Source organism: Microtus pennsylvanicus, chromosome 18 (assembly GCF_037038515.1).
Source record: "Microtus pennsylvanicus isolate mMicPen1 chromosome 18, mMicPen1.hap1, whole genome shotgun sequence".
NCBI classification, from domain to species: domain Eukaryota; kingdom Metazoa; phylum Chordata; class Mammalia; order Rodentia; family Cricetidae; genus Microtus; species Microtus pennsylvanicus.
In genome coordinates, this window is record NC_134596.1 from 3,760,894 (window position 1) to 3,784,997 (window position 24,104).

Here is a 24,104-nt window from a genome sequence, read left to right on the forward strand (position 1 = left end):
CAAGGGGTTAAATAATTAATAAGATTACCAACATGTTAATTACAAATAAGGAGCCAGGAGCTAGAGGCGGTGATTTTCCAAATGGGGAACCAGGATCCACAGCCCCAGGGCCCAGGGGTCCTGCCACCCAGGCGGGGCAGCTCCAAAATAAATAATGGAGTTGGGGACAGGGGTCAGGGTTGTTCCTGCTTCTTTTTCACAGAAATCCGCTTCTTTCTTGCTGCCAGCATCTCATAAAAGGGGTCCACGCTTACAGCAGCCCTGCAAAAAGGGGTCTGATGAGGACCAAGGGCCTGAGCCCAGGCCCAGCCCTCCCCGCTCAGATCGCAGTCCCGTGAGACTCACTGGATGGACTTGATCCACTCCTCTTTCTCCTCCTGTGTGGGTGCAGAGATTCGGTACACCATGTGGTTTCCCTCTACTACCCGACCATCAGCCTCGGTTTTGCAGGCTTTGATGAGCTGGCCCTTATTGTTGGGGATGTAAAGCTCAAAGCAGTTCTAGGATACAGAGGGGACAGGTCAGAAAAGCCCTGGGCCAGGACAGGGAGGTGTAGGTTTAAGGGCACCTCATCAATCTTACCGGCTTCCGAGGATCATCCACCTCCCGGATGCTCAGGTTCTCTAGGGGGATAATCCCTCGGGGCTCCTTGTCCTAGGTGGCAAAGTCAGAGTTCAGGTTCCATGGGTCCCCTCACTGCCTCCCTCAGAGTGTGGGCTGAGTGCCCTGCCCCCCAGAATCTTGGCTCATCTGCAAGCTCCACCCTCACCGTAGTGTACTCAAAGTAGTAGAGGCAGTTGTCTGTAAGGATGAACCAGCGCCGCTTCCAAGTCTTCACCCGGCCCCCTGCAAGGGAAGGGGTGGGAGGGGCCGGGCTCAGCGGGGAACCGCTGGGGGTGGGGCAGAGTGGGGAAAGGTAGGGCTCTTAGGTCTAGGACAGAGGCAGTGAGGGAAAAGACAGGCAGGCAAGGACAGGCTGCTGGGGCCCCAGGAGTGGCACCCCTGCTTGGGCCACAGGTTCTGGCTACTCTATTGGCACAGGCCCAAGCCCCTCCCCCAGGCCAAGGCCAGGGTAGTCCCTCCCTCTCTGTTTGGGGGCGGGCAAGGACACCAGGTACCTACCTCCTGGGGCAGACAGCAAGAAAGCAGGCAGGACCAGGTGTGGAAGGGAAGGCGGAGGGATGGGGTGCCCCCAAGAATCGCAGCGACAGAAATAGGGGGTCAGGGAAGGGATGCACAGGGGCCAGAGCCACAGCAAGAGAACAGGCAGAGGGGAGGGGGAGAGAGGAAGAAAACCAGTTACATCCACATGGGGAGGAGCCAAGGCTTCCCCTTGCCCACCATGCTCCTGGCCTGGCTTCAACCTTTCCCAGGGGGTGCCCAGCCTGCTAGAATGTCCTAGAAAACACATTCCCTGAGACTCTTCTACCCTGACCAAAGGGTTGGGGTGGTCTTAGCTGTGTGATCTTAGGAAATCCCTGGGCCTTTCTGATTCCAGCCTGGAGACCCACACACATTTGCCTGCAACAAGATGGCTACTGTGGCCTCTGGATGAACAGTGCTTCTGTCAGCCATGATGGTCAGTAAGTGGGGGGGCACCTTTGCACCTCAGTTTCTTCACATGAAAAAGGAGGGCACTACTGGCAAAGCTCAGAGCCCCAACTTGAGGGAAGCTGCCTTCTTGCTCATTTCCTCTAAGGCTCAGGGAGACCACAGGACGCTGAGGAGGCTGATCATCAGTGATCCTACTGACCTCCCTGCACCCTACCAAGGGGCCAGGGTCAGGGTGATGCCAGGGTGTGCACTGGCTGTGAAGATGCAATGCCCTGCTCCAAGTGCCCAATTCAAACCAGGACTTCAGACCTGGACGGTGCCAACTAACTGCTCACCAGAGCCCAAGGAAAGTGAGGCCTGACTCTAACCGCACCCTCACTCTGCAGGGAGTGCCCAACTGTTCCACTGTGGCCCTCACACTGTCTCTGAGCAGTGACTATGCAAGCCTTTCCTCTATCCCTCCAGTACAGGCCCAAGAGACAGCTAGCTGGACTACAAGTATCTGGGGAGCTGTAATGGTAACTAATGGCTGACCTGTACCCAGATCCTGCCTGCAGTAGCCTAGGGTCCTCAGGATTCACACAGTACCCACTGAGTGTTGAGAACAACTCTCTGGCCTTGGATGGCTAAGGAGCTGGTTTAAGGCATGGTGCCACAGGACACATCGTCTGCATCACGACCACAACTGTTGCGCTGCTCCCTCCCCAGCCGGGCCAGAGGGCCCAGTCACCCTGTCTCTGCTGGCTCTCCTAGGGACGACTGATACTCAGCTGGCTGACAATGAGCCCAGGTCTAGGGCAGACAATCTGTTCAACATGTGACCTGCCCCGGGGAGCTAACAGCCCGGTCCATCAAGCTCTGGCATATGAGCACGTGGGGGCCAGGAGCACTTTATACAGGCTGGGAAATATACAGCCTACTCTTGCTCTCAGCCCTATTTACAGGTGTGGAAACTTGACGCTCCCAGAGGTACAAAAACAGGGTGCTCAGTCCTGATCCAGGCCACCAGTAGGCTCAGGGAGGGACGTACCCAGCTTTAGGAGCCAGCCCTCACGGTCTGGGTTGAAGAAGGTGTGCGTGAGATCATTCCCATCATCCTCAGGGATCTTGAAGGGTTCATTTCGGATGCTGTCGTAGAGGTTCTGAGGGGCAAAGAACAGGTTAGAAACTCCAGGCACTAAGACTTCCCCAGCGACAGAGAAATCATCCATGGGAGAAAAGCATGAACGTGGGTAGAAAGGGAAACAGAGATGGGTAGAGTGAAGAAAAAAAGATGAAGGGGTAATGGTGGGAAAGTCTGCTGAGTTCTCAGAGATGACAGAAGACAGAAAATATCCAGACCAGAAAACTGGGAGCAGAAGAGACGCGTCCGAGGCAGCTCAGGCACCAGCAGACCCTGGAGCACAGGGTGGAAGGCTGGAAGATGGGTGGGGCTGGGAACAGTACTCACCCTAAGCAGGTCCTCAGGCAGATCTCCACCCTCGTTGATGCCCCGGTTCATGGCCACAAAGCGCTCCAGGCCTGGCTTGTCCCTCACATTGGGATTGTGAAGGCTTGTGTTCAGCATGATCACAGCAAAGGATAACACATAGCAGGTGTCTGCAACAATAGAGTAAGGGAGCTGGTGATGACCCAGAACCTTCCCAAAACCTTTGCCCCATCCCCTCAAACTCTGGGAACCTAGATCCTGGCCTCTTCCTTCAAACCCAGTCCAGATTCCAGCACTCCTCCCTCAGACTACAAACAGGTCTATGCCCTGCCCTCTGGTCCTACCTGTAGACTGGAAGACCCCAGGGTTACACAAGCAGTATCGCTGGGCAAAGGCCTCCATCATCCGGTCAATTTTCTGAGCCTCTCCAGGGAGGCGAAAGCTCCACAGGAATTGCCTGGTTAGGGGAGGGTGGGACAGGCACAGGTTTCAGGGCTGTTAAACACTCTACTTCTTTGTCCCTGTTAGAAGTGGACAGGTCATTATCCAACCGCTGCCCAGTGTGGTGATGCACACCTTTAATCCCAGCACCCAGCAGGGTGAGGCAGATGGATCTCTGTAAATTCAGGGCCAGCCTGGCCTACATAGAGTTCCAGGTTAATCAGGGTTACATGGTGAAATGCTGTTTCAACTCCAACCCTAAAACAATTAGTCAGAACCAAATTTCTCACCCCAGCTGTTTGAGTTTGTAGGCATGTAATCTAATCAGAGCAGCAGGTTCTGGAGTGTCTACAGAGGACAGTCTTTTCTCCACCCCCAAGTTTGCTAACTGGACTGTGCTTTTGCTGCCAGGTAGGAGGCTCCACTGAGCACACGGAGAGAAAGGCGTGCGGAAGGAGGCCCCACCTGGACTTGTCTCTGTTGGAGCGGTCTGTCCCTAACAACTGAGAAAGCCCTGGCACGTGCATCTCTGCCCCATCCTCACCGCAGGGCCTGCACCAGATTGAGGTCGGTGAACTCATGCAAATCCACAAAAGCATGGAGCACGGACAGGTTTAGCTCTTCCCTGGAAGGAGAGAGAGTCCTATCAGGAGGCGCAACAGGAGTATAGTAGTATCAATCTCGTTTACTGTGCCGCCCTCACGGCAGCTGGACCTCTCACTCGGCTCCATCCATAGGCTGGGTCCTGAGTAGGACACCTTGTTCTTGCAGCTTGTCAATCTTAGAGCACACAGACTACCTGATGGCATCTCTTTTCTCTGTTCCCCAGATGCTTTTATCTCAAGAATTGACCTTTACCTGAGACCTCACAGACCGTTCCTAGTTCCTATGCACTCACACGTCCACAGGTCGTCTCCATCATATACCTGCAGCTCTGACCCATGATCAAAACTTCAGGATGACACTTTCAGATGCTAGCTTGTGTGTACGTGGTAAAGGGACTGTCACTCGGCCATCAACAGTGCCCCCAGATACAAGCAGAGCCCTTACTCACGGGATGACCACAGGTACCCACTCCTATAGTCTCCAGCCCCCCACTGCATTCTGACTCAGGTGGAAGCCCCAAGCCTGCTCCCTACACAAGCCACTAACGAGGCTGGGGTACCACGCAGGTGGGAGCTTACCTTTCCCCCAGGTAATCCCCGATGGCTGTCTTGTTCAGCCCCTCGCCCTTGTACAAGAAACGGGCAATTTCCTCGGGTGTGTTCTGCAGAAGTTCGTGCTCCACCAAGAATTGGATCCCCTGGAGGGAGGGGGCCAGATTTGTGCCGAGGCAGAGGGTGCTGCTCCCCATAAACTTCAAAACCCAAGTCTCTCCACCGTAACAGAGCATGTCAGCTTCACGCTCAGTTTCTTACAGCTCCCCACAAATCATCCCTAACCCATGCCCTCAGCCTCTGGTTAAATGATTCCATCACGTACAAATGGGTCCGGCAGGAACAGGTCTGAAGAATAATTGAATACGTTACCCACTACAATGAAAAGTGAGCGCAGATACCTGTCCATGAACTGTAAACATGCACCCCCTCCCTTACTGCCGTATCTCACCCTGAACTGTACACTTGGAGGTAGGGGGAATTCCTGAGAGAATGACAGGGGCTTAGGATTCCCAGCACAGCCAGACTCCCAGGGGTCTCAGTACACGACATTCATGGAACAGATGGGCAGAGATCAGGCCTCTGTTGCCTAGAGGAAACTATCATCTTAACACTTCTAGAACCTAGGATGTCAAAACCATGCCTAAATTTCTGCTCAGCTAACCTTCTTGGGGTCCATGTTGAATTTCTTCCTGCCCATTGCCATCTTCCGGTTCCGCTGCAAGGTCTTACTGCAAAAGCAGGGTGGGCCGCAGCCAAGGTCAATGCCTGAGCACCCAGGGCCCTGGCCAAGCCTTGTGCGCCATGAGCTCCCCAAGGCCCTCACCTGCCCTCGTTGGCCTCCAGCCCCTCCACCTCGCTCATGGCTTCGCTCAGCTCCTCTCGCAGGCGCTGGATCTCCACCAGCAGCTCCTGCTTGCGCCGGCGGATGTTCTCCAGCTCCATGCGCTCCTCTGGAGTCAAGTCTGGGGGCTCTAGGGGTCAGGATCAGGAAATGAGTTCTGGGGGCCAGGACTGCTGCATCCTGGATTCCTGTACTCAAGAGGAATGGCTACTAGAAACCTTAGGGGAGAAGTAAGACCCTGAACCCTTAGTCTGGGGCAGAAGTGCCTGGGAACCTCATCTCTTAACAGGTCTGGGGGATGAATTTCTGGGCCCAGTACTTGGAAGGATGTGGAGCCCTGGCTTCATCATAGAAGTGGGGACCTAGATCTTGGGTATGATTTGGAAAGAAACCAAGGCCTGGGCTCCTGGACCTATCACCGCAGTTGGGAACTTGTGGGTCTGAATTTCGGATGTCCTGGCTCCTTGGTTCCATTACGGTAGAATGGGAGGCTTGGATACTGAAAACCTTTGGAAGGACACAGGGCCTTGGGCTCATAGCTCCATCATCTCAGGGGATCTAGAGCCCTGGATTCTGGGTGTCTTTCTCGAAAGGGAGCAGGTCCCACCATTACGGCTGAGGTCCTGGGGTCCAGGACCCTGGATGCATTTCTTGGAAAGACACCAAGACTCTGGTTCCTGGCTCCACCACGGTGGGGACCCTGGCATGGACCCTGGGTACATTTCTTGTAAGGGGGCCGGATCCCTGGCTCCATCATAGTGGGAGTTGGGGTCCTGGATCCTGGGTGCCTTTCTTGAAAAGGAACCGAGGCTCTGGCTCCTGGTTCCGTGGTCTGAATATTGGGTGCACAGGGAAGACAAACTAAGGCAGCAAGTCCCTGGGTCCGGGACAGCAGGCAGGAAGGTTGTAAAGAACCTCAGCAAGAAAGCCAGGCCGCGGCTCGCGCTGGTGTACGCCCCGCCCCGCTCTCGCCGCCCCGCCCCGCCCGCCGCCGCCGGAAGAGGGCTCGGCCCAAACAAAGCCCCGGAATCCCCGGCTCTCGGCCGGGCCGGAAGCCGGTTCCGCGCGCAGAAAAGCGCCTCGCGACAGCTCGCCTGTCCTGGGCTGAGCTTGGGAGCCACTCCGCCCGTCCGCCTCGCCCGTCCTACCGTAGACACCGTCCTCCATGGCGGCTAGGAAGGCCCGCGGGGAGTCCGGGGCGGTTCCGCCAGCTGGGCCTGCGTCCGCGTCGGCCCGCGGGCTCGAGTGAGCCCGCTCAAACGCCCCAGGAGCCACCGCCGCCTCCTCAGCGCCCGTCCTCAGCGCCGAAAAGACTCTCCCTTCACGGCCCAACCGCCCGGCCGGTGGGGCCCGCCCCTCGCTTTGATACCACCCAATCCGCTGCGGGTTTCCCCGACTGCTCCGCCCCCGACGCTACAGTATCATCTCCGGGACCAATAGGCACGCGAGAAACAGTTGCAGGAACGTACAGCTGGCGATAGACTGCTGGAGTGACCAATCAGAGTGCGGACAGAGTGTTTGATCCCGCCTCCGAAACAAAGGAAAATCTTTGGCAGCTTTATTCTCCAATAAGAAAACTCAAATAGGAGCGATCAGGAGGTGGGGCTTCGTGGAGCAGGGAGGATTGCGCCTGCGTAAGAGCCCGACTAGGCTGCGGAACCTCTTTTAGGAATTCGTTGTTAGGGGGCGGGATTTGATTAGTTTTGTTGTCAAGGGCGGGGTCTCAGCCTAGAGTTGCTTCCTGGAGCCACACCTCCTGCGCCATCCACGCTAGCTTTTGACCGCGGCGGTTGCCGAGCAACTGCGAGCCGCACAGGCCAGTCTTTGCCTCCTTCCTTTCTCAGGGTACTTCTTTCTTCAGGCAGTTGCTATCTCTGAACCCTTTCCGTACCACCTCATGTGACTTTCCTACACTCCTCAATATCCCAGAATCAAAGGATGGTAAACTGAAGTCATTATTTCTTCCAAATGTATTGGGAACCATGCATACACTGGCTCTACCCTCCCAGCGCTGTCTTTAGGCTCTTCCTCTCTCCTAAACTCTTAGCTTCCTCCTCCTCAAATTCTGCCTTCCCCAGGCATTGTCCCAAAACAACCCCCCCCTCCCTGCAATCGTCCGCCTGCTCTGACTTTCTCTTGGCAGCTCTCCAGGTCCCTGTACTTAAGGTCCTCCTTCTACCCAACCTTTTCTGTCCCCACACTCCTGCCCTTCTTAACTCCCCCATCCTCCTCCTTTTTGCTATGCAGTGAGGGAGCTGTCTGTGATGGGGACTCAGGCATATTTGTAAATCAAAGGCCCATGATGGGGCTAGAGGGACTTCCAGGTCTCATCCTCATCTGTGTCCCTGGGCTGCCCAGGTGAGGACGGATTCAGGGCCAGGACTTGGTTAAGCCTTTGGATTAGTCATGGAGTCTCTTAATCCCCTCTCTGACCTTTATGAGTGGCCCGACCCATGCCCTCCCTTGCAGAGCTCTGGCTGTACCAGCCCTCTCTCACCCTCTCCTTCCCAGTAAAACCACATGCCCCTGCCTCTTCAGCCCAACTTAGCCTCTTTCTTCACCGTGGCCTTCATCATCCTTAGTCCCTGCTCTGGACCTGGAGGGGGGAGTTGTGAGCTAATTAATCCTGTCCGGTTATTACCTGGGGATTCTGAAGGATAAAGCATGATGCGAGCCAGAAGAGGGCACGGGTGGATTCAGCACAGGCGAGCCGGTGCCAGTGCTGGCTCTCAGCCGGGAACACGGGTGAGGACACCTCCTTCTGGCAGTTCCCCTGAGGCTGGCCACCAGCCTGCTGGGCACTTAGGTGACTGCACTGAGGGAAGGCCAAGAACAAGAACAAAAATTCCAGAAACACAGGCACCCTGTTGGTGCTCTTGGGCCTTTAAGACAGTGACAGGGGCCGGGCGGTGGTGGCGCACGCCTTTAATCCCAGCACTCGGGAGGCAGAGGCAGGCGGATTTCTGTGAGTTCGAGACCGCCTGGTCTACAGAGCTAGTTCCAGGACAGGCTCCAAAGCCACAGAGAAACCCCGTCTCGAAAAACCAAAAAAAAAAATAAATAAATAAAAAAGACAGTGACAGGGTTACCCTAAGAGCCCCACTTTTCTCACAGTGAACATAACTCTGGAGATAACAGCTGCCTCTTCTATCCCAAGACCCTGATCTGAAGCAGGGAGGTGGTGCCATTGACCCTTGGTGATAGCCCATGCATCTCGTTGGTCCTATAATTTACATACAATATGGAACCAGCCATCAAGTCTACCCGGAAGGCTGTGTGTTTCAGCATGAGGGTGGGGACACAAATGTCCTAGCCTCCATAGTGAAGGGCCGTCCTGCTTGGGAAAGCTCTAGTGGTCGTTGTCCCGGGAAAGACTGAAGCCACACAAGGCAAGGTTTGCCCGGAGTCACTTGGAGCTGCTGGGACTTAAAGTCTTCGCAGATCTCTGCAAAGGGCTCCAAGTGGCTCGAGCCTGTTCACATCTTACTGCAGGAATGAACGGAAAAGATAGAGATCTGTATTTATATATAATACACATATGGATATCTTTGAGAAATAGACACACATCACTAGGTGTAATATTCCAGAATATTTTAGGCTCCCCAGCCTCAGCCTCCCCCTTCTGTTGCCCCCTAGCTCTGGGATCTTCTAGGCTCTTGCTTGCAAGCTCCGCCCAGAAAAGTGTCTGCCTCCCAGGACTACCAGACTGTCCATCTGAAGGTGACTAGGACTTTGGGGAAGGACAGCTCTGGGTCCCTGGAGCTTTGATTCCTGTTGGCGTTATAAAACCACACAGGAAGTCACCCATGGTCATGGAGCTCCCCAACCCTCTGGGCAAAGTGGAGCAGCAAAGCACAGGCGTCTACTCGGCCACAGAATCCTGATTCCTTTGGATGCTCTAAGAATGGCACTTCAAACAAAAGCAGATTTACCCTGTGGACACGGAGAAGCCAGACTCACTCCCTCAGCTGGACTCTAAAGAGCCAGTATGCTAGAGTTCTCCGGCGTCAGGAGCCTCACGTCATCTCAGTCCTACTGATGCTCTGTGTCTTGTGGTTTCTGGAGTGGGTCCCCTCTCTAGCCAGCCTGTTCTAGAATCCCCCGTGTCAACCTAGACTCAGAGGATCTCAACTCTTGGGCTTTTCTTCACATAGAGTCCGGGTACCAGTCTGTCTTTGGCCAATCATGATGGTCCCGAATCCTTGGAATACTCTGCCCACTTCCTCCTGAGGGTATCAAAGCCGTCGTCACTTGACTCTGCTTCTTGATCTGTGTAAATTGACATCTTCTTCTCCGAAGCCGTGTGTCTCACTGAAATCTGACCAGAATCCAGCCTTTATGCCTTGCCTCTTGGATCCCTCGGCTCTCGTGAGACGCAGGAATCCAGCTCCTAAAGGGGTCTTGAGAGTGAGAATGGAGCAGAGAAATGAAGGTCTGGTATTGTCTGTGGTAGACAACCTCATGGGTAATGGTTGTCCCAGCAGGCCACTGGTCCTTGGAAACCCCCTCCTCCCAATGGAGTGTCAGTCATCTTTGGGAAGGGGAGCCACATGGGGAAGTGGACCTCAGCTGTGTCATGGAGGCAGGGTCAGTGCCAGGGTTGGTGTAAGAGCTTGGGGACTGTCAGCCCGATCTGGGGTCTCTGCTGAAGTCCCCTCCTTAGCATCCTCGTCTTCCTCTTCTTCCTGGCAGCAGCTCAGAGCAAGTTCATTCTCATAACAAAATGCAGCGAGGGAGCCAGGAAAACTTGACTTAGGGCTGTGGGAAGCCTGCTCTGCCCGTTCATCCAGCTCCTTGGCACTGCAGACTGGTGTCCCTGGGACCTCGTATGTTCGATGGAAGTGGCGATAGTCAACCTCATACTGGGAGCCACGCTGGAAAAGGACTGGTTCGAAGCGATGGCCCCAGAGCAGCTCACCTGGGAGGTAAGATGAGCGGCACTGTGTCGTCATAGCTGTGGCCTCAACCATACCTTCCAGGATGACCACCAGCTCAAAGTCAGCCCGGGCCAGCTCTGCCCGCCCCAGCTCATACAGTGGACTTGCCGAGTCAATCTCGTGCACAATGGTGATGGGGGATACGAGGAAGATGCGGTCGGTGCCTCCATCAAAGCCAACATCCACATCCTGGTGGTCCAGCGGAATGTACTCACCCTCCGGGGTCACACGGGGCTGTGCAGAAGCAAGAGAACAGAGCCAGAGAGGTGAACACAGGCTGTAGCAAGAGAGGAATACAAATACAAAGAAAGAAGAAGGAGCAGTGAGGTGAGATACTGGAGAACGTGGACCCAGAGACTGAGAGGGAGACCCTCAAAGATAAGGGGACAGACAGACACCTTCCCTGGGGGATGAGAAACCCAGGAACAGGGGGAAGACAGTGAGATAGAAACCTGGGGACAGAGAGGGAGAGAGAGAAAGGGACCCAGAGAGAGGGACAAGGGCAACAGATCTGGCTCCAACAGGAACGACCCCACCACTGTTTCAGGTAGCTGTGCCTCTCCAACCCATTGAGTATAGGTATGAGCCCAGTGGGAAGTGTGGTGTTATACTAGATGCTGGTGGTTTTGTCTCCTACCTACTGTTCTATGTGTCTCCCGGGTGGTGTCACTACCTACCCCACAGACCTCTGAAAGAAGTGTCCCCCTGGGTCCACTGTTCTCTGTACTCCAGAGGCTTCTGGAAGCTGAACTTCCCACAGTCACCCACTCCCTCCTCTGGCCGCAATTGCAGCCTCTACTTGGCCAGTGCTGACTGCAGCTCAGCGGTTTGTTGGGAGCCCAGATGCTTGAGCAATGTGGCCCCCAAGTCTAGGAGCATCAAGGCTCCTACAGCAGGGCTTGGAGGAGGCTGCTACCCCGGCGCAGTGGGAATGGCTTCAGTGGGCTGCTTCCCAGCCTTGGTGCTGTGCTCACTGGGTAGGGGAGCCTGGGACTCAAGTCCTGAGCTGCTCTGTTTTCCTTTCTCCTGGTAACTGTGCCCTACATAGTAGCAAGGCCTCAGTCTTCACCACCCTCTAAACCCATCTCAGGCTGCTGTCCAGGGCTTTCCGGCTGCTGGGAGCTACCGGGAGCACTTGAGGACAGGTGTGGTTGCCCATGTCTGTAGCCCGTAGCTCTGTCGGGCAGTCTCCAGGCCAAGAAACTCGCAGGTGTTCTACCGTCTCAAGCCCAGGTTCCCAGGAACTTGCCTCCTGGTCTACCTCTATCCTGCAGGCAGCCCATGGCCCTGCTATTCAAGGTGCTGGAGACACACCTCCCAGATTCCTACACCCTGTCCTCCCCTAAAAACGTGCACATGCCCACGCACCCCACATCTGCAACAGCTGGGTCCCACCCGTGCCTCCATCCCCAGACCCCAGAAACCCCCTCACCTGCAGCAACTGGGCCCGAACGTGAGCCTCCACCAGGTGGCTGCGGCGCAGGTTGCCCACCCGCCACATGAGGCAGAGGCGGCGGTCTCTCAGAGCCACCACTGCGTTTTCGCTGAAGACCAGCGTCTCGTTGCGTTTCTTGGGCTTGGCCATCTTGGCCATGACTGCGCCCACGACGAAGGCGTCGAGCACACAGCCTGCGATGCACTGTAGCACCACGGCGGCCACAGCAGCTGGACACTCCTCGGTAACGCTGCGCACACCATAGCCTATGGACGTCTGCGTCTCCAGCGCGAAGAGGAAGGCAGCCAGGAAGCTGGCCACCTGTGAGAAACAGGGCGCTGGGGGCGGCGGGGCCGCCAGGTCACCGTGCAGTGAGGCGATGAGCCAGAAGGTCAGGCCGAAGAGCAGCCAGGAGGCGAGAAAGGAACAGGAGAAGAGCAGGCACATCCAGCGCCAGCGCACGTCCACACATGTGGTGAACAGGTCACTCAAGTAGCGCGCACCCTGGCCACCCAGATTCACGAAGCGCACATTGCAGTGCCCATCTTTTTTGACGAAGCGCCCGCGGCGCCGGCTCCCAGTCACCGGTGCGGGCGCCCACCCATTGCGGCACAGCCCGGCCCCTGCCTCCTCCTCATCGCCAGCTCGGCTGTTTCCTGACTCCAGCGCGCCGCTCAGGCGGCGCAGGGCCCTGGCCAGGCCCATTGGGCGGGGAGACCCCCCTCTACTTGGCCTAGCGGGGGGCGGGCGCCCCAAACCTACAGGAACAAAAGATGGACAGGAACGTCAGGGGTACCAGGAACTAGAGGGCCATCAGGCATGACACTGTGCTGCGCACCCTCATCTACCAAAGGGTGGGCCAGCACTTACGGGATAACTTTTACGCATATGAAACTTGTGTATAGCTAACAACTGAAGCGGAGTGTTTCTAGTCCTCGTAATGCTGTTATGAAGAATGCCAAATTGGTGACTTAGACTGCCGTAAGCCCTGCACACGAACTTACACATTTGTGGTTTGTTTTGTTTTGTAGATAGTACTGCTGTAGAACAATAGTAGGATACTCCTGAATACTAGGCAGTGCTCTACCACTGAGCCATGCCCCTAGCACAGAACAGAGTTTTGAGACAACCACATCACTTTACAGATATAACCTTCTTAAGCCCACAGCTACTCAAGCTTTGAATGCTAGCACTTGGTGTTGGCGTCAAGAGAAAAACCAGTCCCAGATGTGGCGTGAGGTGTGCATACTGTTATTCCAGCACTCAGGAGGCTAATGTAAAAGCATGGAGAATTTGAGGCCAGTTTGAGCTATGGAAGGCCCTGACTCAGATAAGGAACAAGGATTCTACCTGGCAGAAATGATGGGCAAACATCAAACCATATGAAACATTTCTTTGTTGAGGCTGCCTTAAGAGCTCAAGAGATCTTTGCACCTCAGTCCCTGGAGTAGGTGGGAACACAGGCCGTGTCAGGCATGGCTGTACCACAAAAACAGTTTAGATGGGAGGAGCCAATTCCAGTCACAGTTCAGTTTCCTTTGTCTGTATCCTCCGTACCCACTAAGCTCAGGAAACTCAGACTGGAAGCAGTGGCCTCTCTACCGAACATGCAGACCTTTCTACGCATAAGTATTCCCTGAATAACACGGAGAAACTACGTAACATCACACTGCTGTGTACCAGAATCTGGAGACGATGTTTGTTTTGGAGACAAAGTTTGCACACAGCCCAGACTGGCCTAGAACCAACCCTCCTGCCTCCACCTCCTGAGTGCAAGAATCACAGGCCTGAACTACCACACTGAGCTATGAGATATCTCTAAACACATGGGACGGTATGTGGGGGATGGGAAAAGATGTAGGGTTTCCTTCTAACGTCATAAAAACTGTCCTAGCTGCACCAGAGTGACAGCAGCCCAGCTGTGCAGCACTCGACATCACCGGACAGATGCAGCTGCCGCTCAGAGCAGAGCATGCGTGCCACGCCTCGGGTCTGGGCTCTCGACCCCAGCACTCTCATATGTTGATGGGTGAATGATGAATTATTTCTAAATGAAGCTACTAACAAGCAGGTTCAACCTTGACCATCTGATCTGAGGCCACTCCTACTGGGCCTCAGTGTCCTTAACAAGGATGGGAACAACTTCCCAGTACAGAGTGCCTTCTGGTCATTACAGACTCAGGTCTGCTGCTCATCCCAGAGGAAGGTGGAGTTCTGTGAGTTCCAGGCCATCTACATAGCAAGACCTTGTCAAGAAAAAAAAAAAAGATTCAAGGTCTGATTTGGTTTAGACTGTAGCCTAGGACTCCTTTTTCAGACTTTTGATTTGCTCATTTGAGGGATGAAGAGCGATAACCTTAACCTGAAAGGCAGGATGTCTGCAAGTCCGTAGACAGCCCTAGGCTGAATCCTGACCCGGAAACAAAGACTTCTGATAGTTGTACAGCGGGTGTTTGCTGACCTTCCTGAGCCTCCGCTCAGAGGGGAAAACCGAAGGTCAGGGCCTTCAGCCACACCTCCAGCTACTACAGGGCTGGTCTGGTCCAAGTGTTACTCAGCTCAGGCTATGGCTTCGTATACTGTAAGCACACAAGACTAGACTCTATGGAAGCTCATGGGCTTTGGTGGAAAGACCTGAGTGTTCCAAGTAAGAAGGCTGTGTGAAGTTTGGCACTTATGGCCCAAGGATGCCTTGCACCTCCTTTCTTGGTCTCCATGGCATCTAGAATAGGTCACTAGGCCCACCTGACAGGTGCAAACCTGAGTGAACAGAGCTGGGCTGAGTCAGCACAGCAGCCCCGGATGTCGAAGGTCATTCTCAGGATGGAAGTAGGCTGTCTCCCAAGAGCAGCTTTAGAGCTGGAATGCGGGAAGTAATGAGCACCATGAGCGGCCAGTGTGGCAAGATCCCTGCTCTGCAGGAGTTCCCCAGAGCTAACCAGGTAGAGAGGGAGGTGGAATCAGCTGGTGCCTCAGCTGGCGAGAGAGGTGGCAAGCTTGTGTGCTGAGCCCCAGGGACGGTGGCAGCGGGCTAGGCCAGTGGGTATATGGAGGATCTGCAGCTGCCCATGGTACCTACTGCAGCCCAGGGTTCACCTTTGATTGTTCAGCGTATCGGGGCCAAGGGCTTCACCCCATTTCAATCTGGGGCTCCTGTGTTAGGGTAGGAAGCTGATTCTGCCACTGCCCTGAGGTGTATCCACTTGTATCCGCCTTAGACTGGGACTTTTACCTTCAGGGAACCATCAGTATCCCACAGAGCCCAGCACTAGGCTGCTCCCACAAAAGATGGGGGAAGGATACTGACCCACACCCCCCCATCTTCCACCTGACCCACAAGAGCAGCTTAATGTTTCCATATAAAGGAGCCAAAGGGCTTAAGGTACTTCAACTGCATGTCAAAGTCACTATATAATCTAAAGCCAAAAAACCCCGCCCCTCCCATTCACACAAGGTGGCACCCCTACCCCTGCCAAATAATGGGGACAGAGGGTACTGAGGGAGTCCCAAGGAAACCACTGAACAAGCAGGGACAGGAACTCCTGTCCTTTCTGGATCTCCAAGGCAGTCAGACAACCCAACCACACTGGGGTCACTAGGCTCAAAGATGCAAAGTCACGGTAGCCAGCTGGAGGGATAGAGACCCAGAGATAGAGATACAGATAGATAGATAGATAGATAGATAGATAGATAGATAGATAGATAGATAGACAGACAGACAGAGACCCAGAGAAACAGGTCAGAAACATGAGCGGGGGGAACAGAGACCCAGAAAGAGAGACAAGAGACCGACTCAGAAAAACAGAAAGCGACAGAGACCTGGAGAAACAGGAGGTCAGAGGCATGAGCTGGGGGGAGAGAGATGCAAACGGGGTGGGGACAGAGATGGACTCGAGAGAGAGAGACCGAGAGAGAGGGAAAGAGACCCAGAATGACAAGAAACTGACACAAAGAGACCTAAAGAGAGGAACAGAGATCACAGTGGTGTGAGCTGGAGGGACAGAGGCCCAGAGAGAGATGAGACAGAGACAAAGACGGGGGGGGGGCAGGTAGACAGGTCTGTGGACAAGGAGGCTAAGAATTACAAGGGAAATCAAGTTCGTGTCTCATGAGATGGGGATAGATAGGGAGAGTGAGGGGCTGCCTCTCAGAGCGAGAATGCGGTAGTGAGAAATTCATCATCAGTATTGGCCAGAGCTGGAAGCCAAGTACCGGGGGTACCAGAGAGGGGGAACTACTGGCTGGAACATCAGGGAAGGTGTTGGGGGCAGAGGGAAGATGAGATGGGTTGGCTCATGTCTGCACTTACCTGGGGGGGCCGCCCACCCCCATGCCCTGCACTGGGGGTTCCTCTGCCCAGGCTGGAGAGGGGCCTCTGTGGGCGCTAATGTGTTCAGGTCTGTCCTCGGCCCTTGGGGCCTGAGCCGGGGCACTCAACCTCTGAGCTATAGCGGATCAGGGCCTCAACAGAGGGGGGTGGGGGTGGAGCCGGCTCAGCACTGCAGAGGGGGAGCCAGGGAGGCTGGCCAGGCAGGACACTGGGCTGCAGCCCAGGCAGACTGGAGAGGACAGTGCAGTAATGAATGGGTGGAAGGCAGGGAGGGACACTGGGGATCAGGAACATGGAAAACAGAGCCATAGGAAGGGCACGACAGCCTCCTGAACTTAGAAGGAAATACTGAGATAATAATAAAGGGGAGAAAAATGTGGGTTCCCATTTCTTTCCCCAAGGACGATGTCTTAATAAACCGGTGGTCCAGAAAGAGACACCCATTTACTGACTCCGAGCCAGGTCCAAATGGACCGGTTTAGAAAAGGCCGAGTCAAAAAGGAAGAGCCCACACAGGGTGACAAGTCCCATACAGGGACAGGTCCCTGCCTAATCCCCCCCTTCAGCTTTGTCACAGAAAAGCTCACAGATTGGCATCTTGTGTTTGGGGCTTACTGTCTTTTACTGCAGCAGAAGCCCAGACCTCCCTCCACTACAATAGTGGTCAGCACAGTGAGGGACCCGAGTCCCCAGCTGGGATCTCAGCGGAACCTAGCTGGCCAGAAAGCAAAGCGAGAACTAAATTCCACTGGAGCACCCAGACCCAGACTCGGCCCAGCATGGCAAAGCCCTTCAAGTCCCCGGAGTCCATCACCAGCCAGAACTTGTTCCTGGGGCAGAGGTCTAAGTGTCAAGCCAAGAGTCAACACGGACAGAAATCTTATAGAGAGGCCACTTCTGGGATGGGCAAGGTCTTTGGTCTAAGTGTATGAACCAGGGCCAATCCACATCCAGACACCAGGGCAGCAGAATCCATTACTTCTGTTCCACACAGGCCAGTTGAACGAGTCTTCCTTTCTGGGGTGCAGTTTACAGACCTAATGATCCCTGCCAGGTTAGCCAATCCAGTTCCCATGAAGAGCCAAGGTGTGAGGCAAGTGCTGGCCACCTTAGACGCTGATGGTGCGGAAGACGGTGAAGCCTGACAGGGCAGTGCTGATCAGGACCCCTGGGCACTGCGGGTGCCAGTGCAGCTCCTTCAGGTCGGTCTCCCCTTGGTGCACGAACAGCAACTGTTGGGGGAGTGCTGCCAGCCCAGGGTCTGCTTCTGCCTCCCCTGCCTCTGGGTCCCGCTCAACCGCCAGGTCCCACTGTGTGATCTGGTTGTCAGCGCCAGAGGCTGCGAAAACCCCACTGTCCTGAGGGTGCCACTCGACAGAGGTCACAGGGGCCATGTGCTGCTTGAAGGTGGCCACAGGGGAGCCGGACTACAAGAGAGGGGAGGATCAGGCTTTAGTATGAATACTTGACACTCAGCTCAGAGTTCAACCAGGACCCCTCCCTTACACTCATACAAAGTCAGAGCCCAGGCGAAACACAGGGAAAGGACAACAGGTAAGATGGCATATGGTCACCAGGCAGTGGTGGCGCACGCCTTTAATCCCAGCACCTGGGAGGCAGACAGATCTCTGAGTTCGAGGCCAGCCTGGTCTACAAAGCGAGTTCCAGGACAACCAAAGCTACACAGAGAAAGCCTGTCTTGAAACTCCCCCCCACCTCCAAAAAAGGATGATGTATGGCCCATGGGCTGACAAGGCGACAGAAGCCTACCCCTGCATGCCCCAAGCATACTCAGTATCCTTCCCTATAAAAAGAGCAGAGGGCAGTCCGTCTAGCACATGCTTGGCTATTCTTTAAGGCTGAGGCCTTCACAGAATAGAAACAGCCTTAAGGTCCCCATGCTACCAAAAGACAGCACTTGTGTTAGAAGAAGTGGGCTAGGAACAGAAGTGCCCGGGGCCATTTGGCACGGAAGGAGGGTTGCAGCTCCCTCTGGAAGTGTCCCCAAGGAAGATGCTATAGAACTGATTAAACCGGGCAGAGGCTGACGGCATGACGATGCAGGGAAGGCCTGGAGCCAGGAGAAGTCCTGGCCTCCTCTAGAGACTGGGAGCGCCTCTTCTGCCTGCCTAGAACTGCTCAGCTCTACAGACAACTCTTAGCTTAACTGTGATGTCACCTCTGCTCCCGTCTGTGCCTCAGTTTCCTTCTGCAAGAAATGAATGGGGCTCAAATTCCCAGCTGATGCTGTATAGTCCACTAAAACAGACTACAATTCCCAGCAGCCCAGGGCCAGGGGGCTGTGTAGCCAGCTGTATCTCTGCCACACTGGCAAATGAGAGTTAGTCTTGCCCAGCTAGTGTACCGACCTAACACAGATGGTGAGAAAGGGAAGACAGATAAATAGGGTGCCTCAAGAGTCGCAGTAACAGGTGTCCAAGGTTGAAGGAGTGATACCTCTGCTCATACCCACATCCTGCTGTTCCTGCCTCCTCTCCAGGTTTCAATTCCCAGTAGCTTCCCCAGCCCTTAGGAGCCCAGCTGGGAAGATACCTTAAACTGCCGTAGGTCCCAGACTTTGAGGACGCCGTCATCCCCACCGCTGAGCAGGAAGGGTTCCTTGCGGCTCCAGCTGATGACATTGACATCCCCATCATGGGCAGTGGCTGTGGTGAGCATGCAGGCCTTGCCTGGGGCTGCTCGGATGTCCCAGATGCGAATGGAGGCATCAGCTGAGCAGGAGGCGAACACCTTAGGAGGGCGGAAACAAGTTTAAGTGGGAAGATATGCCCCAAACTAAAGCCAAAGAACGCGGTCATTGTCACTCTGAGTCAGGCCCTAACTTGAGACCCTCGTCTCCCAAGTCAAGGGTTCAGGTTTCTAGCCTGAACCGATCAGACCCAAGTCCAGGCCTCTCGCCTTTCCTCACCGTGTCCTCAGTTGGTGACCACTGCAGATCCTCCACGGAGCGTGTGTGGCCCACAAATGGTCTCTGGTCCACATGCCAGGAGCCACCATCCGTGGGTGTCCAGAGGTGGATGTTCTTCTGACAGTCACCAGTTACCAAGCGGCCTGGTAAGGGTTAGGAGAGCACCTTATCCACCTGGCCACCTTCCTGTCTTCCCAAGAGTCCCATTGCCCACCTTCCCTGAACCACAAGAAAATCCAAACTCACCAGGCACTCGAGGGGACCAGTCAAGAGCAAAGCCCTCACCCATGTGGCCAGCAAAGGAGAAGATGGGCTTTATGCGGGCCTGCTCTTCCCGGAGAAAAATGGCCAGGGCCTGGGGGTCATCTACCACCTGTAGGAGCCGCCTCAGTGCAAACACTTCTACCTGGCCCTTCTCTGACCATACTCCAGCCACAGGCTCCTCTCCCAGCCAGGATACCTGCCAGGGGCGCACAAAACAGAAAAGAGGCCTAAGGTTGGACAACAGACCTCCAGAACCATAACCTCTGCATGCCTACAGACAAACTACAGTTCCCAAGCAACTCTGCGAGATGGAAACTGTCACCTCCTGGTGCGTGTGTGTTAGTATTGAGGATGACGCTCAAAGCTACCACGGTGTTCCGGCGTCTCGGAAACACTCTGTGCTGAAGGGTCCCAGGGCCTGGGCCGCATGACCTCTGTGCTCACTCCGAGACCCTCGGTCTGCCCTGTTACCACAGGCAGCACATCCCTCTGGGGTTCTCCACTGCGCTGGCGCATTTACAGCAGACTGACAGAACTAGAGGATCTGTGGGAGGGGAGCGTCCACTGAGCAAATGACTCTGTAAGAGAGGGTTGCAGGCAGGGGAGCATCCTTTAAAGAAGTGATTGATGTGGGAGGGCCCAGCCCATTGTGGGTGGGGTCATCCCAGGGCAGGCGGTCCTGGGTTCTGAAAGAAAGCAGACAGTCTAGGTGGTAGTGGTACACCTTTAATTCCAGCCCTAGGGAAGTAGATCTCTGAGTTCAAGGTCAGTCTGGTCTACAGCTCAAGTTCCAGGACAGCCAAAACTATGCATAGAAACCCTGCCTCAAACAAGATGAAACAAAACAAACACCCCCCCCCCCCAAAAAACCAGACTGAGCAAGCCAAGAAGCAGCAACCTTCCAGGGCTTCCGGACTTCCTTTGGTGACAAACAGTGATGTGGAAGTGTGAGTGGGGTAAAGCCCTTCCTGCCCAAGCTGCTTTTGGGGTTTCATCACAGCAACAGCAACCCCAAGACATTCATTCACCTTGGGCCCAAATGCTGAGACCCATGCTTACTGTGTCTTCTTCATACCTACACTGAAAGCACCCTTCCAGATCTTTCTAACCACCTGTGCTGTGGTGGCATATGTCTCCACCAACACCCCTTACAGAATCAAACATGTTTGCCTTCCTGCAGCCGATTTTCTACACAAAAGCCAGAGGGATTCTTTTAAATAATACCAGACAGATACTTCCTCAACTTTCCATTCTCCACTTGTTCCTAATTTCTCCAGAGGGAGAAGCCCAAGTCCTCACACTGCCCTGCAGGGCCCAAACAACTGGTCTTCTGGGTGCTCACTTCCGCCTCTGTCCATCACACTCCACACACGCTGGTCTCCCCTTGAAACTTCAGAACCTGCCGTGGATCTCTATCCCAAGAGAACCTGCTCACCAAGTCCTCTCGCGGCACCATTTACAAAAGCAACTCCACCCCAGGAACGTCCTTCTTCTACTTTCAGTTTCTCCACCACACATAGTATCTTTTTTTTTTTTTGGTTCTTTGAGACAGGGTTTCTCTGTAGCTTTGGTGCCCGTCCCAGAGCTAGCTCTTGTAGACCAGGCTGGCCTCGAACTCCCAGAGATCCGCCTGCCTCTGCCTCCCGAGTGCTGGGATTAAAGGCGTGCGCCACCACCGCCGGGCTCACACATAGTATCTTGTAACAAACTACATATTTACAAGTTTCTTCTTGTTCCCTTCCTCACTAGGATGTTGAGCTCATAGATTCAGAGCCGCCTGTCACCAGGCTAAATCTTTTGGGACTAGGAGAGTACCCAAGAACCGGACAGAAACCCACAGGCCCGGTTGTGGGTGAAGTTTTGGTCTGAGTCCTCTTCGCATACCACCTCCTTTACTTGTTCATCCACCTGACCAGAGGAAGACACGTCAGTCACGTGAGGTGAGCACTCCGCCACTGAGCTACCTTGGAACTCACCCTGTCGCTTATGCTGGCTTTTCATCCTTCTGCCTTAGTTCCTAAGCAATAGCTAAGTAAATCCCTTACATCCCACAACCCCCACAACCGTGTGCTGTTTCAGCCCCACATTGTTTACGTCTTCACCAGCCCCACCTAGGAAGCATCAGGACTTCCAGCATTTGCCTAACAACCGTGGTAACAATGACAAGCAAAAAACCACTACAGTCTAAAGGCATACCTACTGTGTTAACAGCTATTACCCCTCTTAAGGAATAAAAACTATTAAATAAATGAGTAAAAGCTGAAGGGAACTGAGTGTGGTGGCTCATGCCTGTTATCTCAACCTTTAGAAGCTGAGGCAGGGAAACCACCCTGGGTTTGGAGTCAGCCTGGGCTCCCTAGTGAGACTATGTCTAAAGAACAAAAACGAAAAACCTGCAGGGCAGGAGAAGGTACCGAGGGACTTGACTGTTGGGGAAGGGGTAAGCTGCAGAGAATGCTGCACAGCCCCTGGGAAGGCAAGTACCCGAACTCGGTTGATGCCACCATAGTGAGGAACCATGGCCAGGTCCAGCTGAGGTTTCCGCTCTTCATCCTCTTCATCTTCTTCTTCATCATCATCACTGCCCTCTGAGGGTGGCGGCTTGGTCCCATGGAGATTGTGCATCCGAAGCATCATCAGTCTGGGGAAGCAAAGGATGAATTAAATTAGGAACTGAGTGCCAGGACGTTTAGGGAGGAAGGAGGCCGAGGACCCAGACTCTTAGGTCCGGCAGACACTGACAGCCCTAACTCTTGGGTCCTTGAGGATCATGAAAAGGTACTGAGTCTCACCTATTGTTCTGGGCGCTGTCAGCCTGGGTTCCCGCACACAGGAAGAGAGTAAGCGGGAGTTCTGTCCGGTTGTCACCCAGGTGATCTCGGACTATGTCAAAGCTGAGACAAGGGGCGCCTAGGGAGGGAGGGAAGACGGTATAGTAGCAGAGTATATGGCCAGCAGTCCGCAAGGTGATGACAACCCTCAGACTCCAGACCGCTCGTCCCCTAGGCTCCAAGTCGAGCCTTCCATTTCCCTGGGTCCAAGAATCAGGGTCCTCAGCCTACCAGTTTGCGCACGATGGTACAGCACGTAGGCCTCCTCGTCCATCACCAGCTCCTCCCCTTCTCCTAATGGCGGTCCCTTGCCGGGCAGGTAGACCTGGGGTGGGCTTTCGGATGCTGGACCGCAGGACTCAGCCTCCATGGGTTCCCCAGTTTCACATGTGCGCCTCCGTCCCTTGCGCGCCGCCATCTTCGAACCTTCTCACCCCGACGCGAAGTAAGGACGTCACTTCCGGGTTTCTCTTTTTCCCCGGTCTAAGACCTGTCCCACTGCACTGTTACCTTGGAAACCTGAGAGCCAGTAATAAGTAGGTGGTGCGCAGAGAGTTGGATGCCCCAGGTAACGGGCTAGTGGAGAAAAGAGATTAGCCCCAGTCGCGTCTTTCGCGTGACCTTGGGGAGTTCTTCCACAGCAGTGGCAAGGCCTTCTGGGAGTTGTCGTTCCACGGGAGTCCTTGAATTCCGAGTCCCTCTCCACTTCCACCTTTCATTCCCGGGGCTGTCTTTCCAGTTAGTTAACTATTCATGTATGCAAACAAGCGCTTGCTGGCAAAGAGATTGGGCTTCTGTTCCCCGAGGACCTATAAGGACGGTTTCTTCTCCTCTTCTTGTTATGATGGCTTTAAATTGTTTCAAAAATGCTTTAGGGTAGACAGGTTGGATATTATGTATAAGTTAGTAGATTGAATCTATCCTCTGGGGCGGTCCATTTCCCAAACAGCCATTCCCATGGCAGCACTGGTCAGCAGCACTTAATCAGAAAGTCTCTCTTGAGGCCGCAGCTACAACTGTGTCAGCTCTCTTTATCCACCCTTGTGCACCCGACTTTTGGTTAATTGGCGTAATGAAATAGGAATAGATTCTCACTGGGGAGATTAAGGGTATTCAAGACGTGGGTTGGCCACTCTTCGTTTACATAAGATAACCAAGCAAACCATTCTTGCCAGTAGCCTTAGGAACAGGCATCTAGATTGGTCCTAACTTTTGCATCCCTTATCTTTTCCGCTACTCTTTGGGGCGTCTCTTCCCCACCCCCTCTCCACCCCTCTTTCCTCGGGTCTCTTGCCACTTCCTGGGCCTTGATTGTGCTTTCCCCCATCTCCTGGGGACTGAACTCGTGGTTTTATGAATGCTAGAACACTCTGCCTGTTACACCAGCTGCCCAGTTTCTGTTGTCTGACTGTCTTCCCCACGGACTTTTCTCAGGTTCCATTTTCTCCAGAGAAGTTGAAGGGGCCTAAGAGGCAGACACAGAGCTCAGGCTTGGACTGAGGAGGCGTAAAAACATGGTTTTATTCCAAACACTGCAGTGTAGTAGTAGGAGTGGGGAGGGTCAAGTGTGAGCTCCCAGACCCGCCTCTCAACCCAGCCTCAGACCCTGCTGAGATCTGGGAAAGGAGGTCCGGGGGAGGGGGCGGGTCATCACTGAAGGACCACAAATAAGGGCTGGATTTAAAGATGTGGTTGATAGGGAAGTGGGGGAGGCAGGTGAAGGACTTTCGTGGAGGATAGGTCATAGGTCAGAGCCAACAAGGATCTAAAAGGAGGGGGTCATCGAGGTCTGACATGAAGGGTCACAGTCTGGTCGGGGCACAGTCTGGGGTCAGATGATCATTGTAGGTATTGGAAGTCACAGTCTGGGGTCAGGGGTTTCTGTGTGGCGGGGCCAAGGTCTGGAGTCACAGTTTGGCGTACTCGTCTCACAGTTTTGAGTCCTGATGAATG

General features: G+C 54.4%; 3 protein-coding genes across 3 annotated transcripts; all 3 read right to left on the bottom strand.

The window, feature by feature from the left end:
• Window positions 1-6,762, bottom strand: Cyth2 (cytohesin 2). Its single transcript, XM_075952614.1, has 12 exons — window positions 6,574-6,762; window positions 5,408-5,555; window positions 5,246-5,312; window positions 4,609-4,727; window positions 3,969-4,049; window positions 3,328-3,440; window positions 3,005-3,153; window positions 2,585-2,696; window positions 770-846; window positions 583-654; window positions 346-500; window positions 1-261 (listed from the first exon to the last, which is right to left on the bottom strand). The coding sequence occupies exons 1-12, from the start codon at window positions 6,590-6,592 to the stop codon at window positions 174-176; spliced, it is 1,200 nt and encodes a 399-aa protein (XP_075808729.1). The 5' UTR covers window positions 6,593-6,762; the 3' UTR covers window positions 1-173.
• Window positions 6,763-8,921: 2,159 nt separating this feature from the next.
• Kcnj14 (potassium inwardly rectifying channel subfamily J member 14) lies at window positions 8,922-16,521 on the bottom strand. Its single transcript, XM_075952695.1, has 3 exons — window positions 16,107-16,521; window positions 11,795-12,555; window positions 8,922-10,596 (listed from the first exon to the last, which is right to left on the bottom strand). Exons 2-3 carry the CDS (start codon window positions 12,500-12,502, stop codon window positions 10,000-10,002), a joined length of 1,305 nt encoding a protein of 434 aa, XP_075808810.1. The 5' UTR covers window positions 12,503-12,555; window positions 16,107-16,521; the 3' UTR covers window positions 8,922-9,999.
• A 204-nt stretch (window positions 16,522-16,725) lies between these two features.
• On the bottom strand, window positions 16,726-22,808 carry Grwd1 (glutamate rich WD repeat containing 1). The gene is made up of 7 exons (XM_075952694.1): window positions 22,383-22,808; window positions 22,113-22,230; window positions 21,805-21,961; window positions 19,303-19,516; window positions 19,057-19,199; window positions 18,681-18,878; window positions 16,726-17,554 (listed from the first exon to the last, which is right to left on the bottom strand). The coding sequence occupies exons 1-7, from the start codon at window positions 22,567-22,569 to the stop codon at window positions 17,237-17,239; spliced, it is 1,335 nt and encodes a 444-aa protein (XP_075808809.1). The 5' UTR covers window positions 22,570-22,808; the 3' UTR covers window positions 16,726-17,236.
• Window positions 22,809-24,104: the final 1,296 nt, after the last annotated feature.